Consider the following 13,599-nt stretch of genomic DNA (forward strand, 5'->3'; position numbering starts at 1 on the left):
GGAATGATAGCCCAATAGGAAGAAATAAGCTATTGTGGGTAGATTTGGCATTCTGGGAATGCCCAGGAATGACTGTGGTTTGTTGATTTCTGATGGGTATGGTAGGAGCAAGTTCACAGAAATGTTGCTATATTGGGTTGTTTTCTTGGGGTGGAGTGGAAACGTTGGAAGTAAAGTAGTTTCTTGGGTTGGTTGACTTTTTCTTACTCCCTTGTTGTGGTTTGTTTGAAATGTTTTTTTTATTGTATGTTTTATTCAAATTTTTTATATAGTTGATTTAAAAAAAAGAGTTAATTAAGAAAAAAAGTGTGCGGAGCCCCCTTGAGGAGCTGGTGGAGAATGTAGGGGTGTTGGGCTTCCCCACCTCAATGGTTGCTGATGTGCTTGCAGACATGGGGGACTGGCAGTTTGGTGGACTGGGCCCTCTGCCGCAGGACTTGCGCTTGGGAGGCTGTTGCTGCAAAGGAGAGACTAGGCCTCCCTATAATTGTGCCTAAGAGCCTCTCCCGAATGCCTCTTTGTTGCTCAGATGTGGCCCTCTCTCTCTAGGCGGGCCAACTTGGCAGGTGGAATCACTGCCCTCTCCCCTACATGGGATCTGACACCCAGGGGATTGAATCTCCCTGGTGGCGTGGAATATGACTCTCGGGGAGGAATCTAGACCCGGCATTGTGGGATGGAGAACATCTTGACCAAAAGGGGGATGAGAAAGGAAATGAAATGAGCTGCTGTGGCAGAGAGATTCCGAAGGGAGCTGAGGGGTCACTTTGGTGGGCACTCTTGCGTGTAACGTAGACGGCCCTTTTTGGGTTCTGGTGAGTTCGAGTAGCTAGCAGTGAATGCCTGGGGCTGTCGGGCTGCAGCCCAGAGCCCATTGGTCTTGAGGACGATTGTGTGGAGGTGTGGCTTGTGGCAGTGTGGTTGGGGGGGCCATGTGGACCACACTCCCCTTTGTCTAGTTTGTTGGTGAATGAGTAGAGGAGTGGGGGAGGAAAAAAGGGAAAGGGGCACCCAGTGTTCTTTTTTGCTTTGGTTGGTCTTTTTCACTTTAATTTTTGTTCTTGTTATTTTTGTGTGTGTGGTAATGAAGGTGTTGAGGGCTGATTTTGGTGATGAATGCACAACTGTGTGGTGGTGCTGTTGACAGCTGAATGTACGCTTTGTTTTGTATGACGGCATGGTATGTCAATATATCTCTGTGAAAATGAATTTAAAAAAATCAGTATTCTAAGTTCATGTTATTTACTAGGCAAATATTCACTGCTGAGCCATAGTGTACCATGATTATGTTTTTTATACAGCTTTTAATTTTACTCATTTTTCCTTCTTTTATTTGCCTCTTTTCCTATGTACCTATCACTAATTCATCCCTCAGGTCTTCAACAGCACTATAAAAGTCCTCCTAATGTGGAATTTAAAACACATCAAATCCTTTTTTATTTGAATCTCAACCTTTTGACCTCTTGCATTGTGGGTTGGTTGGTTCTCTTGGCCTGGAACATGGTCCCCACCCTGGGGTTTCTCTTCACCTTCACCTGTTCATTTCTTAGGCCCCCTGCTGTTTCCTGGGTCTCCTAGATTCCCTCTTCTTGGTTTACTTCCCTGTTCGGTAGAGTATTTCCTGTAGCTTCCCAAGGAAAATTAATGGGATTGAAATTTTCCAAAAACCTTGCATGTCTGAAATAGGTTTATTTTACTCTTTGGCTGCATTTATCATTTGATAGGCTGTAGAAGAACTGTAGGTAGGGTGTCTGTGCCCTACCCTCCTCTAGCATCAGAATGGTGGCCAGATTCTCTACAAATGCCAGGGCACATGTCCTGTCTCCAAACACTGGGGAGGTGGCACTCTCCCTGAACAATGGGGCAGGAGGCCCAACCCTCCAAGCACCGGGGTGGACCACTCTTCACACACATGAATGGGCCTGCTCTCTTAGCCAGAATTTTTTTTTGGTCCAGACCTTTGCTTCCATGGTTCTCCACTTGAAGTCATTTTCCCTTTAATTCATCTCTTTTCTGTCCTTTTCAGGCATTCCTTCTGTTTATACAAATTTTGCAAAAAATCTTGTTGGCTTTGTGTGCAGTTTCAGGGGTTTCAAACCATCAGTTAACAGAAATTCCACAGGTTCTTGCATAACTGTACTTCCAATCTTCCACTGAAATGGCTGACTGGATTCATGAGTCATCAACTATTCTTCTAATACAAGAAAAACTTTTCATGCAATTTGGGATCTAATAGCTTTATTGAGCAATGCATGAATTGGGCAACATCCCATTCAGAAAGTAGAAGGGATCCCCACTGAGGGAGTGGAAAGGGGCAGCTCATACAGGGCAAACCTGGAAGCAAGTGAGGAAATGTTCTGATTGGTTGACATTAAGTTTCCATTTTACATGGGTGTGTGTGTGTGTGTTCTGGTTTGCTAATGCTACCATTAGGCAAAATACCAGAAATGGATTGGCTTTTATAAAGGGGGTTTATTGGTTACAAAGTTACAGTCCTAAGACCATAAAAGTGTCCAAGCAAAGGCGTCAAAAGTAGGGTACCTTCACCGAAGGAAGGCCAATGGCGTCCAGAAAACCTCTGTTAGCTGGGAAGGCACGTGGCTAGATCTGCTGATCTGGGGTTGTGTTCCAGCTCATATCTCAGCTCCTGTGCATTCTTCAAAATGTCCTCTCTTAGCTTCTCTGGAGCAAACACTGGGCTAGCATCCTCAAAGTGTCAGCAAAAGTCTGCTTTGAGTGGCCCTCTCTAAAATGTGTCTCTGAGCTGCTCTCCAAAATATCACTCTCAGCTGCTCTGAGGTCCTTCTGTCTGTGTGCTCTTTTATAGGACTCTAATGATAAAATCAAGACCCACGCTGAATGGGTCACACTCCCATGGAAATCATCTAATAAAAGGTATTACCCACAGTTGGGTGGGTGACATCTCCATGGAAACAACCTAATCCAAAGATTCCAACCTAACCAACACTAATACGTCTGCCCCCACAAGACTTCATTAAAGAACATGTCATTTGGGGGACATAATACATCCAAACCAGCACAGGGGAGTGCTTATAAAGTGGGGAGTACATACACATGGATTAGTATGGGATGCTTGTCCATTCTGATTCCTTTCTCTACTGGACAGAAACTAGTTTTTTTCACCGGGTGTTGCTTAGCAGTAACATTGTAGGGCGTGTTCCATTTTCTCAGAAAACCCCTGCAGGTCCATTGATTTTGTCTTCTGGAAAAGCCCTTCTCAGAAAGGGATCCTCTCCCAGCAATGCCCAAAGCAGGTGGCCATTGTATTTTACTTAACACTTGTTAGCAAAGGGCTGTTCAGTTAACCCCTTTAGAGCCACATTCTCTGGGGGCTCACTTCATGGACGCTCAGGGAGGTCCCTGATAGAGACACTTCTGGCCCTAGTCTCAAAGCACACTGTCTGAATAGGCTCAGAATGTTCCAGATCATCAATTTCTGCTTCCTTTGTGCTTAAGAGTAATTCTCAGCTTATCCTTTCTTTGCGCATTTCACTATATGCAAGGAGAAGCCAGGCTGCACCTTCTACACTTAGTTTGGAAATCTCAGCTAAATATGCAGGTTCATCGCTTTCAAGTTCCACTTTCAATCTGACATCAGAACACAATTTTGCCAAGTTCCCTACCACTTTATAACAATGATCAACTTTCCTCCAGTTTCCAGTAACACATTCAACATTTCCTTCTAAAGCTTCATCAGAAATACCTTTAACATCCATATTTCTACCCAAAATCTCTTCAAAGCAATACAGGCTTTTTCTATCAAGCATCCCACAATTCTTCCAGCCTTTACCCATCACTCAATTCCAAAGCTGTTTCCACATTTTTACTTATTTGCAATAGCAGCACTCCATTTTTTTCTTTTTTTTTTAATTGTGAACTTTAACATATATACATAACAGTGATAACTTTCAAAGTACCATTTCACAAGTTTTTAGAGAGCAAATTTCAAAGAAAGTCAGGGGTCACAGTTCCACAACTTCGGCTTTTTCCATTATTGTAAAATATAACATACATACAGAAAGGTGTCAACTCTCGAGGTATAGCTCAACAAGCAGTCATATAGGTAGTTTCAAAAATTCTTATGGGATACAGTTCCACAGACTCAGTCCCTTCACTGTTCTGCAATACAAGGTATATACAGAAAGATGAAGACCTTCAAGGCACAATTCAATGAGCAGCTAAAGAGCAAATCCCAAAGGATGATGCTATAGGCTACAGTTCCACCATGTCATTTACCTCCTAGCCATTTCAACACCCAGCCAAAAAAAAAAAAAAAAAAAATATATATATATATATATATATATATATATATATAAAGTTTCAGTATTCAAAGACATTTGTTAAATGCTGTCTTGTTTTTTGCTACCCCTTCCTCTTACTTAATCTCTTTCTCCATCTTCAGGGGTGTCTAGGCAGTGAGCACCCCAACTTGTTGATATTAAAGGGGGTTGCATCTGATTGTTGATCTTAAAGAGGCTATTGCCTCTGGGTTTTAGGACTTGTGTGGTATGGGAATGCTGTGGTGGATTTAAGTTTCTGAAAGATGAAACTTAGGCAGCACTCCATTTTTCAGTACCAAAAACTATTAGCATGCTGGCTGTTAAAACAAATATAATACAGTGGGTTGGCTTAAACAATGAAAATTTATTGGCTGTTTTTAAACTAGAAGTGCAAAATCAACGCATTGACAAGGTGATTCTTTCTCCCTAAAGACTGTGTTACTGTGAGGCTGACTGCCAGGGAGCCTTGGTCCTTGGCTCTTCTGTCTCATGGCAACGCACGTGATGGCATCTTCTTTTACAGCGTTGGGTTATTTTGACTTCCAGTTTCTTGCTTCTCCCCATGGCTTCGCTCTGACCTTCTTTATAAATTCTCCAGTAATAGGACTATGACTCATCCTGAGACTGAGTTGGGCCACACCTTAGCTAAAAGTAATATCATCAAAAGGTCCTACTTACAATGGGTTCACACCCACAGGAATGGATTAAGTTAAGAACATGTTTTTCTGGGGTACATAACTCCAAGCCACCACAGCATGGGACTGTTGCTGTATGGAAAGTGTATTTTTCATTTTATAAGAAATCAACAAACTTTTCCAAAGCGGCTGCACTATTTTATATCTTCATTAACAATATAAGAGAGTTCTAATAGCCCTCATTCTCGTCAGCACTTAGTATTGTCAATTTTAAAATTTTATTTTAGCTTTTCAAATACAAATGTAGTAGATGTAGTGATATCATTGTGGTTTTTTAAACAGTGATATTGATGTATAATTGACAAAAGTAAACTACATTTTTAGAGTATTAAATTTGATAAGTTTTGACATATATATATATATCCATGAAACCATTACCACATGGTAATCAAGATAGAAGATATCTACCATCACAGGTTTCTTTTTGCCCGTTTGTAATTCCTCCTTTCCACCCAATTCCCCCTACCCAGGCGACCACTGATCCACTGTCACTATAGATTAGCTCCATATAAATGGAATCATTTAGTAATATACTCTTTCGTCTGTTTTCTTTCACTTAGCATAATTATTTTGAGATCTATACATGTTGCAATAGTATGAATGAATACTGAATGTAGCAATAGTGGATTCCTTTTTATTACTGAGTTGTATTCCATTGTATGGATATGTGACAATGTATTATCCATTTACTTGTTGATGAATATCCATTTACTGTTGTTTCCAGTGTTTTGTGGTTACCAACAAAGCTGGTATGAGTTGAAGTGACTTTTAAAAATGTCTATATTTTAATCAACTTAAAATGTAGGTATAACTTATATTCCATAAAAAGCACTCTTTTTAGGTGTATAATTGGATGAATTTTGACAATTTCATACTCCCTTGTAACTACCGTTACATCAAGATAGAGAAAGTTGGCTTTACCCCAAAGGTTCCCTTGTGATCTTTTCCAATCAATACATCTCCCCAATCCAAGCAACTACTGATCAACTTTGAGTCACTCTAAAATAAGTGTTTCATTTTCAGTATTTTGTTTAAGTGGAATCATACAGTAATGTGCTTTTTTTAAGAACCAAATAATAAACTTTAATTGGAACATATTACAATAGAATATAATTCTTTTGAAGTACAAAAATAATTGTAAGATACTTTTCTGTTTGCAAGTAATGTATTCTACAAACTATAAGCAGTACATTGATGCTATAAACTGTACACATTATACTACATTCCTAAGCCTCGACCTTCCTCTCTCCCTTATATCGTCACATGTAAGAAAAAATAGCCGTGAGATACCACTTTGTAATCTTGAGACCCCTTAAGACATTTCATAAATCTATCCACAAAAACAACAGAATTGGATGGTACCTCTCTTTAGACTAGTGTTTTGTTTTTTTTTGTTCAATCCTATATTTTAAAAACTTTTTTAAAAGTCTGAAATTCTGAGAATTGCTATTTTTGGAATATGTTTTTGTCCAAAAGGCAGGAAAATGCCAGGAAGAACCTAAAGTGTTACATTCAACAAAAACTCATTTTAAAGTAAATTATCACCAATGAAAAAGCTTTTCAAGTATAGTAAATTTGAAAATAATTCACTGGAAGACAAATTTCATTGCCAACAGCTATCTCAGTCTTTTCCACTATTGTGTTTGCTAATATTTTAAGCAAGGTAAGTAAATTACAAGAATGATACTAAAAATTATAGCAGGTTCTCTCCACATATGACTCTTCATGTACCTTAGATACTGAGAACCAGTTATTTTTTATGCAATTTTATTGAGATATAATCACATAACATACAATCATTCAAAGTATACAATCAGTTGTTCACAGTATTGTTATATAGTTGTGCTTTCATCACCACAATCAAACTTTGAACATTTTCATTACTCCAAAAAATAAAATAAAAATTAATATAAAAAAGAACATCCAAAGTATCCCATTCCCCTCCACCCCCATTGTTCATTTACTTTTTTTTAATACAGTTTAACTGAGATATATTCACACACCCTAGAGTCATGCACAGTGTACAATCAGTTATTTACAGCACCATCATACAGTTGTGCATTCATCACCAGAATCAATTTTTGAACCTTTTCCTTACTCCAAAATAAAAATAAAATAAAAAAAAACACCTTAATCTTTCCATCCCCTCCCTCCCACCCTATCTTCATCTAATTTTTGTCCCCATTTTTCTACTCATCTGTCCATACACTGGATAAAGGGAGTGCAAGCCACAAGGTTTTCACAATCACACAGTCACGCTGTGCAATCTACAATTATACAATCGTTTTCAAGAATCAAGGCCACTGGGTTGCAGTTTGACACTTCAGGTTTTTCCCTCTAGCCATTTCAACACATTAAAGACTAAAAGGTGACCTCTTGCCTCCATTTGAAATCTCTCAGCCAAAATAAGATGGAACCTTATTTTGTTTCATCTCTCTTCCCGTTTTTGGTCAAGAAGATCCTCTCAATCCCACAGTGCTGGGTCCATTCTCATCTCCAGGAGTCATTTCCTGCATGGTCAGGGGGATTCACACCCCTGGGAGTCACGTTCCACATAGGGGGGATGGCAGTGAGTTTACCTGCCGAGTGGGCTTAGTGAGAGAGGGGGCCACATCCAAGCAACAAAGAGGCTCTCTGGGGGGACTCCTAGGCACCATTATAAGTGGGCTTAGCCTCTCCCTTGCAGCAACTAGCCTCACAGGGGAAAGCCCCCAAATCGAGGGCTCAGCCCACTAAATTGGCAGTCCTCGGTGTTTGTGGGAAAATCAGCAATAGCCCAGGTGGGGAAGTCCAACACTTTCACGTTTCTCCCCAGTTCCTTGGGGGGGCCCGCAAATACACTTATACTTGCTGCCCATATCACTCTGGGATGTGTCGGGATTTTACCCCAGCTTACAAACTCACCAAATCCCACTTCCCCTTCACTGCTCCCTGCACTATGGTGTTCAAACAAACTGATCATACAAGTTAAATAATCTAGTGTGCTACAGAAAATATAGATCCTGCACCAGATAAACATCTTCTCCCTTGGTCTCACATGTAAGTTGTAGTTTTAAAACCCAGCCAGTATCGTCCTTTACCCTGGGCCTGATTTGCCTTAGTCCTAACCAGATCCTCTGTTCATATCTCTAATTAAAGTCTGAATTTTTTCAGCTTTTTCAACAGCTGACATTCATAGCTGCCAAGTTCTAGCTTCGAGTCTCATGTGTCATACAGACACCCAAAGTTCCAGAGACCAACCAGGTTATACGCAAGGAGCTCAGCATCTCAGGATTTAAAGATAACCATTACAACTCAGGGATAGATATGACTGCTGTAGGAGCTTACAATCTAGGGACCATTACAATAAGCCTTCCCCTGATAAGATGTGCTCTTAAGATTCAGTTCTCAGAGTTTACACATTATAGTTAGTCCATATTAGTGAGACATTATAATGTTTGTCCACTCGTTTCTGGCATGCTTCACTCAAAAAGCTGAACTCAAGATCCTTTCACCTAGTTGTGTGTCTCACAGCTTCATTCCTTCTTGTAGCCATTCAGTATTCTATTGTATGCATACACCACAGTTCACCATTCTAGAACCAGTGATTTTTTAAAAAGTAGGAACAACATAATAAGGAAATAGAGGCTTTGCCATGTGAAAAATGATGTAGTTTTGTTTTCTAAAATTCAGTTAAGAAGTAAGACCAGTTTATTTTGATTTGTGCTCTAAACTGATTAGATCTGGGTCTAAGATAAATAATAGAAAAACTGGCCATATTCCTGAGTGCAGATGAAAGAACTGTCCAGAAGGTAAAAGCTATCTTCAGTGATTTCATCACTTTTTGGCAGTTTTGACTCCTGCCATGTTCCCATCTCCATTCAATACAACTTCTTCACCCACAGTGGGATGTTGGGAGTATAAGCAGAACACCTGACACAGTATTTATAGGAATTATTCTTAACGCTTCAAGGAATTATGGACTCTCTTCCATTTCTTTTCCCATCCATCCTCTGTTAGATAGGGATGGCTTTGTACTTTCCAAACCTATCCCACTGGGTACTTTGAACTAATAGAAAAAATAATCTGGTGTAGAAACAGGTAATACTCAGTTGTATAGTGGAGTTTATGTTATGAGAGCTAAGAAACAAGAGGCTGGCTTATGATTTAGGATAGAATCTAGCCATTAGAAGGTACTTCAAAGGGGTCTACACAATTTGAGTTCTATTGTCATTACATTAACAAATGGTCACAAATACATATGGACAATCTCAGTAGCCCTACTTTCAAAAGTGATGTTTATTCAGCAAGATATATCATGAGAAAACTTTTTGTAACCTAAAACATATGGAGATATGACTAATGAGATTTGTATATTTGGTACCTTTAGAGATACCATGCAGATTTTTTCATAGTACTCACCTTTCTGAAAACTGCAATCCTCATCTTACTCCATTGTAACATGTTATTATCATAAAGAATTAAATTGCTGCAAGAGTAATTCCATAAACCTATTATCTATTAATGCCTGGACAGTTTGATAAAAGATCTCGCTGCCATTCTTAGAATCATATAGTTGGTTACAGCCTCTGTTCTCCCAGGTTTCAGAGATGCATTAAAAAACCCTTTACAGAATTCCCCAGTAAAACGGGATAATATACAGAGATGGCTAAACATGAGATGACAGAATAATGGTGACTCTTGAGCCACAAAGATGTTTGTTATTGCAGCTAGGAGAAAATGCCATGAAGTGCTAATATAAAAAAAGAAGTTATGCCATTCTCCTTCAAATAAGTTACACAAGATTACTATGAACATTTTTGGAAAAAAAGGCACAGGAGAAGTCTAAAGTCTTATTGCTTGTGGGATCATAGAGGGGCTGCAACATAGACTGTGGCATTTTGTTCAGCCAGGAGGCCAGAGCTAAGCAAGTCAGTCACTGATCTTGAGGCCTGAAGAGACGTCAGTAAAACAGAGCCCTGTGTCTTGCATTAAACGTAGAAAAAGATTTCCAATTTTATCTCAGAGTGGCGACTGGTTCCCTCTAGAACTCTGAAGTTCTTTTAGACAGGTACTCTGTTTTCTTTGTCCCGTTTCTTCATGATCTGGATAATGTACACTACTTGGGTGTTACCGGTGCTTCTCAGTAAATGTAGCACTTCCTGAAGGGTCTCTTTGTGTTCTCTTCTGGTTAAGATATGAAAAATGCCCAAACAGTCACCCCTCTTGCCTTCCCAATATTCAGGATTGGGATCCAGCCTTTCTAGGAACATTGTAAGCTTTGGCTGAATAGTAAAACTGGCCCATTGTGTAGCAATCATTAGCAATGAGCTGTGAGAGGCTAAAGGACACACTAGAGGTTTCCATCTTGAGATAAAGTTCCCAGGCTAGCCTTGGTTTCTTATTCATGATATAGCACGGAGCTAACCAACTGATTTAAATGTAATCATTTTTCATCTTCTCACTTTGGATCAGGAGGAACTCCTCTTCACCCTCACTGGTATTGCCTGTTGCTGCTTTAGCTTGTGCATAATTAAAGGTGTCATCATTATAGAAGTAACTCTTAAATGAGTTGAGGTAAATCAAGGCATCATCAAATTGCTCAAGCAGGAAGAAGGAAGCCATGCACTGTTTCCCTGGTATTGTATCAAATTCACTAGCTGATCCTCCCACCAACTGGAAGAACTGCTGGGCAATTTTCAGTTGGTTCCTTGAACACATTTCCTGGCCAAGGGCTGCACTGACCACTCCTTTGAGAATATACTCCCGAGGCATAGTAGGTTCCAGATCCTTAATTAAGTTATAACTTTCCTGTACATCATCTTGGCGGTGGTAGTAAATCACTGAGTTTAGCCTAGCTTCAGGAATGACATCAACAAGTGGAAGCAAAACCTGCAAAGCCCCTTCACCTCCTTGGAAAACAACCAGATTGTGCCTGATGGGTTCTTTAGCAAATGCAAAGGAAGAAGAAGCATTGTCCATGCTTTTGAGTTCTGCCTCAGCTTCTTTGCCATTGTAAAGGTGAAGATGATTACAGGGCTTAAGATTGAGTGCAGTGGTACTATCAGGAGTTTGCTGAAGTTAAACAGCCAGAACTTCTTGGGACACATCATAGTAATCCAACTTGTAGTGACAGAGAGCCATATAAACACTGAGAGCAAGGTATTCCCTGTTGTGATGGTTAGGTTCATGTGTCAACTTGGCCAGGTGATGGTATCCAGCTGTCTGGTCAAGCAAGCACTGGCCTAACCATTGCTGTGAGGACATTTGTGGCTGGTTAATAAACCAACAGGCTGGTTTATTAAATCATCAATCACTTGGCTGTAGCTGTGACTGATGACTCAACGAAGGGCGTGTCTTCCGCAATGAGAGAATGCAGTTGGCTGGATTTAATCCAATCAATCAGTTGAAGATTTCTAAGTGAGACAGATAGAGGACCTTCACTTCTTCGGCTGCCCAGTGAAGCAGTTCCTGAGGAGTTCGTCGAAGTTGCCAGTTTGTTTCCTGAGGAGTTCATCGAACACATTCATCGAAGTTGCCAGTTTGTTTCTTGAGGAATTCATCGAACATCTTCATTGGAGGTGCTAGTTTGCTGCCTGCCCTATGGAATTTGGACTCATGCATACCCACAGTTGTGTGAGACACTTTTATAAATCTTATATTCATAGATATTTCTCATTGATTCTGTTTCCCTAGAGAACCCTAACACACCTGTTATCATCTAGCAGTATTTGCTTATATACATCAATACCTTCTTGGTGGTGAGATTGCATATAGTGTATTGAGGCCAAACTGAGTTGATCTCCTGTGATATTCTGAAGATTTTGATGAAAGTTCATCAATTTCTTCTCATCGTTAAACTTGTGAGCAGGCAGTTTTGGAGCTGGCCTTTTGGAGCTTTAAATCCAGCTGCTTCAGCTTGATTATATATTCCAAGAAAGAAGTAGGTACAGGCTAGGTTCACCCAGACTTCAGTATTGCAACTTTCCTCTTTTGTCGCATTTTCATATTCCGCCAAATCTCTCTTGTAGTCACCCAGGTGAAAAGCACAGTATCCAATCCACAAATTAGTATCCTCTTCTTGTTCCCCAACATGATGTTTGAACTTTCTTCTTTCTTTTGTCAGTGTGTCATAGGTCTCCACCTACAGCAGGTTTGGCCCTTGAAAGCATCACCTTGGTGATGGTCCTGTGATCCTGCTCTGCAGACAGACAGCAAAGGCCTGGCCACAGCGGGTCCCAGCATCCACAGTAATGTACTTTCTTAATACATTTTTTTATTGTGAAATTTAACATAAATACATAACAGTGATAACTTCCAAAGTATGATTTAACAAGTAGTTAGAGAGCAAATTTCAAAGAATGTTTTGGGTTATAGTTCCACAATTTCAGTTATTTCCTTACTGTAAAATATAAAATATATATAGAAAGATGATAACTTTCAAAGTACAATTTAAAAAATAGTTATATACATAATTTCAAAGAATGTTATGGGTTACAGTTCCACCTTTTCAGTTATTTCCTCCTAGCTATTCTAATACATCTAAAATATATATATATTTATATAAGGATTCAGTATTCGTAATTCTTTGTTAAATCCTATTTTGTCTGTTGCTACCCCTTCCTCTCGTTTAATCACTTTCTTGATCTTCAGGGGTGTCTAGGCGGAGATAACCCTAACTTGTTCATATTGAAAAGGGGTGTCGACATTATGGGGAAGGGGTTTGCATCTGGTGCTTGTTCTTAAAGAAGCTGTTGCCTCTGGGTTTTAGGACTTCTCTGGCATAGGAACTCTGGTGGATTAAATTTCTGAGAGATAAACTTAGTAAGTGAAACTTTTATAGAATCTCAGACAGGGACCTAGGTATTTTGAGCTACTGTTGGTTAGGGCATGTGATACTGTGGCCATCTGGGATGTCCAGCTGGAGCTTCCATAAGAGAAACCTCCAGGATAGCCTCTCGACTCTATTTGATATCTCTTAGCCACTGTAACCTTATTTTGTTACCTTTCTTTTCCCCCTTTTGGCCAAGAAGGTCTTTTCAATCCTTTGATGCCAGGGCCAGGCTCATTCCTGGGAGTCGTGTCCAACGTTGTCAGGTAGATTCACTCACTTGGGAGTTATGTCTCACCTTAGGAGGGAGGTTAATGAATTTATTTGCAGATTTGGGCTTAGAGAGAGAAAGGCCACATGTGAGCAACAAAAGAGGTTCTCTGGAGGTGCCTCTTAGGAATAATTACTAGAAGGCTTAGCCTCCCTTTTTTTTAATTTTATAAAAATTTTAATACAGTTTTATTGAGATATATACACATACCCTACAATCATCCGCAGAGTACAATTATTCACAGGACTATCATATAATGTGCATTCATCACCAGAATCAATTTTTGAACATTTTCCTTACTCTCCGCCCCCCAAAAAAAGTAAAAGTAAAAAAGAACACCTAAAATATTCCATCCCTCCATCCTACCCTATTTTTCATTTAATTTTTGTCCCCATTTTTCTACTCATCTATCCATACACTGGATAAAGGGAGTGGGAGCCACCAGGTTTTCACAATCACACAGTCATACCATGTAAGCTACATAATTATGCAATCATCTTCAAGAATCAAGTCCACTGGGTT

General features: G+C 39.7%; 1 protein-coding gene across 1 annotated transcript; it reads right to left on the minus strand.

Annotated features, from left to right (window-relative positions):
- Positions 1–9,498: 9,498 nt before the first annotated feature.
- Positions 9,499–11,112, minus strand: LOC119512629 (intraflagellar transport protein 56-like). The gene has a single exon (XM_037807417.1). It carries the CDS (start codon positions 10,955–10,957, stop codon positions 10,412–10,414), a length of 546 nt encoding a protein of 181 aa, XP_037663345.1. The 5' UTR covers positions 10,958–11,112; the 3' UTR covers positions 9,499–10,411.
- Positions 11,113–13,599: the final 2,487 nt, after the last annotated feature.

This window comes from Choloepus didactylus, chromosome 17, assembly GCF_015220235.1.
Source record: "Choloepus didactylus isolate mChoDid1 chromosome 17, mChoDid1.pri, whole genome shotgun sequence".
In the NCBI taxonomy this organism is placed as follows: domain Eukaryota; kingdom Metazoa; phylum Chordata; class Mammalia; order Pilosa; family Megalonychidae; genus Choloepus; species Choloepus didactylus.

Coding starts and splice junctions, on each gene's coding strand:
- LOC119512629 (XM_037807417.1), bottom strand. CDS start 10,957: ATGGACAATGCTTCTTCTTCCTTTGCATTTGCTAAAGAACCCATCAGG.